Below are 6,049 nucleotides of genomic sequence, written 5' to 3'. Positions count from 1 at the left end.
ACACCCCAATTCGGAGTGTAAGAAAATCTCTCTTTCCATGGATAACGAAGGTTAAAATTTACCCTTCTTTACCTTTCCTTCCCTTTCCTCACTCCTTTCCAAACGAGGTTCAAAATTTCCCTTCCCCTTATTTCCCCTTCCTTCCCCTTCCCTCACCTCCTCCCAAACAAACCATAACTGATGCAATTACATCTGAAAAGGAAAAGAAAAAAGAAAAAAAAAAATTGGATCGGACTAAATTTCCTCCAGGTGAAAAATCAGCAAAACAGATTATCACATCATCAACAATGTTGATGATCTTATAGGCCTTAGATTTGCGTCAAACCGAATAGATTCACATCAATCGATTTTAATCACCAGTGCCAAATAATCCACAGAGCATTACCTTTCCACAAAATGGTACTCTTTTCAGATAAGAAATAAGTCATTTGTTCTACAATATGTTTGCATTGGTTAATAATTATTAATCAGGGCTTTGCTGCTACTTTGTTAAGGGCAGCATTGATTCTGTCCTCTGGGAGTAAGATGTTGTTCTTTGGGTCAGGCCTGCAGTACTCGAAAAATTCCAATATCTCCATGGCTATATTTTTGACCTGAAAACCAGTGTAAACTGAATGATCAACTAAGCAAAAGGAGGCTTAACGCAAGTCGGAATAAATAATAGTTGGAAATGCTCACGATGTTCATGTCTGCGCGAAGTTCCTCGAACCATGAGGTCAGATCCTTGTCCTTTAGAACGCAAGCAATGTAAATGCAGGCCAAAGCAATCATATGTGGAGGGTGTATAAGAATAAGATCCATCTTGTAGGTATCATTTACGAGACCCCTGTCCAGCACATGATTCAAGGAACAGAGATGTTATATGAAATCGGAAATTCTTTGTTGCATTCTACTTGCAGGTATTATTTCAGCATTGCAAGTAGAAACATAACTTGATTATCCCATATAAAAGGCAAGTTTGATTGTGCACTAGGGGTGAAAGCTTACGAGTAAGCAAATTTGTTGTCATTGTCTAAACATGAAAAAGTGAACCAAGCAAACTTTACGAGAGAAGTTCGATTAGGATAATGCCCGTTGCCAAATAGGGCTTGGCTAAACAAGAAACGCAGAAAATTGAACTTGATTACGTACCAGGCAACCTGAGTCAGATCTGTTATATTAGCATCCTGCAATAGTCTGGATAAAATAGGAAATTAGTAACATAAAGGTATAAAATCACAAGATTCTTGGCTATCAAAAGTATGTCAGCATGAGAAAGGTATACATCAACTTACTGGAGGAGTGGGCGATAAGGGTGAAACACAACTAAATAATAATCAAGAGCTTCCAGAACTTTCATTTCCATTTCAAGAATGTCTTTGATTTCAAAGCGATACTTTTCATCTGAACTTGATGTGCCTGCAATATGGATTCATAAGAAGAACAGGGAAAATAAGCGTATAACATTCATTAGAGTACTAAAACATTACAAACGATGAAATTGGAAAGAGAGATGAATAATTAGTTAATTACACATCTTCTTGATGTAAAATACAAGAAGTCTGGCCTGCACTGTGCTCTCCTCTACTTTTGAGGCAAGGTACAAGCATGTTGGAGCAACTAGGCGTGGGTCATATTCAGACATACTCTTCCTGCAAGTGTGATACAAAGCAGAATGATATCTCTCAAACACAATTTCTTGGTGAAGAATAACATGGTAAAGAGTAATCTTACTCCATTATAAAAAATTTTGAAGAAGAATTATATGTAATAAGGAAATGTATCTAACTATATATTAACTATCAACTATAGATTAACTGTCAAGTATGAGAAATGAGCATCAGTGCAAAATGTTAATAGACCACCATGTTGATAACATATTAATAAAATCCAAAAAGGAATTCAAAACCAGGAAGTTTTTAACAAATTAGTGTATAATGCTTTGCTGATGACTAAGATGTAGAAAAACAATAGTCTTTAAGAACTATAAATTTTCATTTGATTACTTTCAATCTATTGGAATATTTCTGTTGTCACTTATCTTTAATTTAAGTATCTCTTAATTAACTTTTGGTTCTTCTGGCAAAGTTGTCATTGTTAGCGATTTTACACGAAGATCATCTTTCTCTATGATAGATATACTTCTGATATACATACAAATACCATATCTTAACTTGTCCTGCAAAAATGGGCTATGGTTTATAAGCATGTTAAAGAAATAGAAATGCAAATCAACCAATTATTCTGGTGACAGAACACAAAGTTGTTAGATGTTTTAATAAAGATTATGATCTTCAAATACCATTAATCTCAAAAGATCTTAACCGTAAATCACACTCAAACCCAAGGTGTTGCATCATGTACCATATTATTTTGCTAGTGACCAAAGGATATAGTGGTGAAGACTAGCGAACTCATACGTACAAGGTTGTCCATGATGTTCAATTGTCAAACATCTACATGTGCAGTGCACCTAAATTGCAATGGAATTATCAACTAGAGAAATACACTACATCAATATAAGTACTGCTATGCAGGCCAAAACATGATCAGCTACATATTAAATATCAATCAAGAGAAAGTGTGTAGATTTGTAGGACCCCACACTCTCAAACAAGCATTAAGAATAATACCTAATGTCAGCTCCAACACAATGATGACTGGTGATTGTAATGACACAATGTAAAATCCCTTGTCTACTTCTTTGGGTGAGACAGGAGTGACCTATCTGTAAATAGGTCATATGCCTCTTTGCCAAAGCCTCAGCTGGATGGCTCTATTCTCAAACACTCGATTTAGATCCATTCTTTCTATCACCAACAAAATAGCCCGCATGCAATGCTCCCATCTCTATCTGAGACTGGACTGAGCCACTAAGCCATTTTGCTCGGCCAATTTCCCGTCTCAATTGATTATCAACTATTAATCATGAATCTAGTATCAATTTCACCTTTATTAGTCATGATTTCATTAATATCATAGGAGTGTTCCATTTTCACTCAGAATCAGATTGGCATCATCCAATTTAGATCCAGGTCAACCGATCTGGATCAGGATGAGCCCATTCTATCAACCAACTTGCGGATGACATACATATGAACCATTATAGAGATACACTACCTGCACCTATAAGAGTGGCATCAAAAAAGCTACCAAGCAGTTCAAGAGAATACAAAGATAAATACATAAATTGTCATAGCCTCTGCATTAATATATGAATATAGGAAGTCATAGTGATACCTGGATGGATGTTGGGAGTTACCTCATAGGAGTCAAATATTTACATTGCAATTGAGGCATGTTAAAATTGTGAGTGACATCAAAAAACCCTGGTACTAAAAAACAAAAGGGGATACACCATCTAGTTAAATTTGATAAACACAGGGTCTCTTTTTAACATTCACAAGGAAATTTTTAACCTCACAAGATTTCTATAAGATAAACTGTAAGAATAAAATCAAAAAGTATATCAAAGTTTAACTAACATATCTATCGCAACAAAATTCAAACAATCAAACAAACACATTAAATCAATCAAAATTATACTGGAAATAGCATCTTAAATGTAACCTAGATAATTCCCTTATCTACAACAATTATGATTATAACAAAAATAGGATTGCTTGAAAATTGCTTGGATTTGAAAGAATACCTTGTATATACTCGTCTGAAGTATGTGATTGCAGTAGCTATAACCCTAAAATTAATGCACAAAATTAAATGATAAATAAGACTAACCAAATACAAATTTTTATTTTACAAACATAACAATAACATATCAATGCCTTAGTCTCAATCTGTAAATTCTTTTGCAATTCATAACAGGAAACATAAAATACTACAGGGCAATCTTAAAGTCATCTAACCTTTGTCTTACTTTGACATGTAAAGCCAACCTCCAAATATCTGCTAAGAAACATGAGGTTCGTCGTTAGCTCCAAGTAAGCTTCTCAGAGTAAAAAAACAGCATAGTCTGAATATAAAAGACAACTACTCTTCTTAATCAGAAAAATAATTGGCTTTTTGGCATACAAAAGAGAAAAAAATATATGATTCTAAAAACTCATAATCCTTAAAGTGTATAATACTAATACCTACTTGGTTTAGCCCAGGTATAAGATTGAATGTGGTACTTTGGTCAAGAAATTGATGTGAAAGATGAAACTTGAGTTAGATATTCATAACTTGGCTAACTTGGCAACTCACATTATATGAACTGGGAGGAGTTTATCCACCTCGGATGAACTGGCAGCTCAAATGAACTAGGAGCAGCTCAAATGAACTAGGAGCAGTTCACATGATATGGAAGCAGTTCATTCAGATGAACTGAAAGCTGTTCAAAATGAAGTGGAAGAAATTCATCCAGTTTGGATGAAGTGAGGGTGATAGGGAATGACTAGGTGCAGTTTAGATGGACTCATGCAATTCAGATGAACTAGAAGCAGTTCAGATGAAATTGTTCAGGTGACACTATTCCCTGTGAACAGCTAAAGTGAGAGGTGACAAACGCAAATAAACGGAAGAGATGGTCAATTGCTGATGAAAGGAAGAAATGAATAACTCCAGGTGAAGGAAAGAAGTGGATAATACCTAGAAAAAGGAAGAGGTGGATAATTCCTAGTAAAAGAAAGAGGTGGAGAGAAGGGAGATTGGAAAGATTATGACTGAACTGGTAAAAGGTGGTTACTTGGTGCTTTGAGATACAACTAAGAAAATAAAATGATATCTTGATAAAAAAAAATGATTTAGCAAATTTGAAGAAAGTAGCGCAGCAGATAAGTGTTTCTATCCCAACCTAGACATAAACATGTCTGTTAGCTATCCAAATACTTCATTTTCCCTGCTCAATATGACAGTAGTATAGTATATTTGTAATAATCATTCTCCTTATTAATGTAATCATACTATGGGCAGAATATTGCAAATTAAAACATTAAATCAAATTCATGGAGACACAGGTAACAGTGACAGAATCTATACAATCGAGAAAACAAACAAAGTATTAAAAAAAATTGCGAGAATGGGACGGATGAGACGAGCCTACGGATGCTCATGTGGATCTTGATGAGACGAAATTCTTCCAAGGTGAGGCATTTCTCCTTGTCGAGGCGGTGGACCACGTCGACCTTGTCGGGGTCAAGGAGTTGCTTGCTGCCGCAACACAAATGAAACATGAGCTTGTTTAAGAAAAAAGGCAAAGCAAAAATACAGGGAAAAAAAATCGCAAGGCCCAGAGATTAAGGAGGAGAGGAAAAGGGAAGCATCTACTAGTGCGAGGAGGTCCAGAAGTTCGCCGCCATCTCTGGGGAGGAAGCGAGGAGACGGTGGAGAAACTATCCGGCGAACCCCTTCTTAACCTTCGGGGAACAAATTGTAGGGCACCGTAATTTTCCGACCTTTCAATATTGAGATGTGACGAATGACGACGCTTTGTTTGATACGTAAATGCAAATACCAAATTAATTATTCAATGTAATCATGAAGTCTTGCGTTTGATTTAGGGATTTGAGAATTCATTTTTAAATTTTATATCTAGTTGATAGAAATAGAATTAAAATTTTAAAATAAAATTTAAAATTCTAGATATTGATGAAATTCATCTTCTCACTTGATTTTGATGGATTTAGAATGAAAATTAAGTTTAGAATAAAAATATCCTTAATATATTTATTTAATTTTTCTTTTATTTCATTTTCTTTTTTTATTTTTTCTCATCAAACTTTCTCTTTTCTCATTCTATCATTACACTTTCTTCCTTCTCATTCTATTATCATACTTTCTCTCTGAATCTCTTCCATCATACACTCTCTCTTCTAATTTTTTCTCTCATCACACTATCTCTCTCATTATACTTTTTCTCCCATTACAATCTCTTTCCTTATTTTTTTTCTCATTACACACTCTTTTATTACACTTTCTCTTTCCTCAATTCCTCTTATCACATTTTATCTTTCTCCATTCTCTCCAATAACACTCTCTTTATTTATTTTTCTCATCACTCACCCTCTCACGCTTTCTCTCTCATCGTACTTTCTCTTTGATCAGTCGCTCTCATCATATTTGTCTCTGA

The 6,049-nt window shown here is 34.8% G+C and overlaps 1 protein-coding gene across 1 annotated transcript; it reads right to left on the bottom strand.

The window, feature by feature from the left end:
* Window positions 1–270: 270 nt before the first annotated feature.
* Window positions 271–5,415, bottom strand: LOC121984970 (cyclin-C1-1-like). The gene is made up of 9 exons (XM_042538171.1): window positions 5,248–5,415; window positions 5,024–5,130; window positions 3,846–3,885; window positions 3,632–3,676; window positions 1,513–1,631; window positions 1,275–1,398; window positions 1,132–1,176; window positions 679–826; window positions 271–593 (listed from the first exon to the last, which is right to left on the bottom strand). The coding sequence occupies exons 1-9, from the start codon at window positions 5,277–5,279 to the stop codon at window positions 468–470; spliced, it is 786 nt and encodes a 261-aa protein (XP_042394105.1). The 5' UTR covers window positions 5,280–5,415; the 3' UTR covers window positions 271–467.
* Window positions 5,416–6,049: the final 634 nt, after the last annotated feature.

The sequence above is a fragment of the Zingiber officinale genome, chromosome 5B, assembly GCF_018446385.1.
Source record: "Zingiber officinale cultivar Zhangliang chromosome 5B, Zo_v1.1, whole genome shotgun sequence".
In the NCBI taxonomy this organism is placed as follows: Eukaryota; Viridiplantae; Streptophyta; class Magnoliopsida; order Zingiberales; family Zingiberaceae; genus Zingiber; species Zingiber officinale.
Note: the sequence above shows the minus strand (reverse complement) of the source record. Positions and strands in the feature narration are given on the sequence as shown.

What these genes read in the sequence shown, in the direction of transcription:
- LOC121984970 (XM_042538171.1), bottom strand. Translation starts at nt 5,279, where the DNA reads ATGGCGGCGAACTTCTGGACCTCCTCGCACTA. An exon ending in CCTTATCGCCCACTCCTCCA is followed by an intron (nt 1,177 to 1,274) that starts GTAAGTTGATGT and finishes TATTTTATCCAG; the next exon opens with ACTATTGCAGGATGCTAATA. An exon ending in TTCGCGCAGACATGAACATC is followed by an intron (nt 594 to 678) that starts GTGAGCATTTCC and finishes ACTGGTTTTCAG; the next exon opens with GTCAAAAATATAGCCATGGA.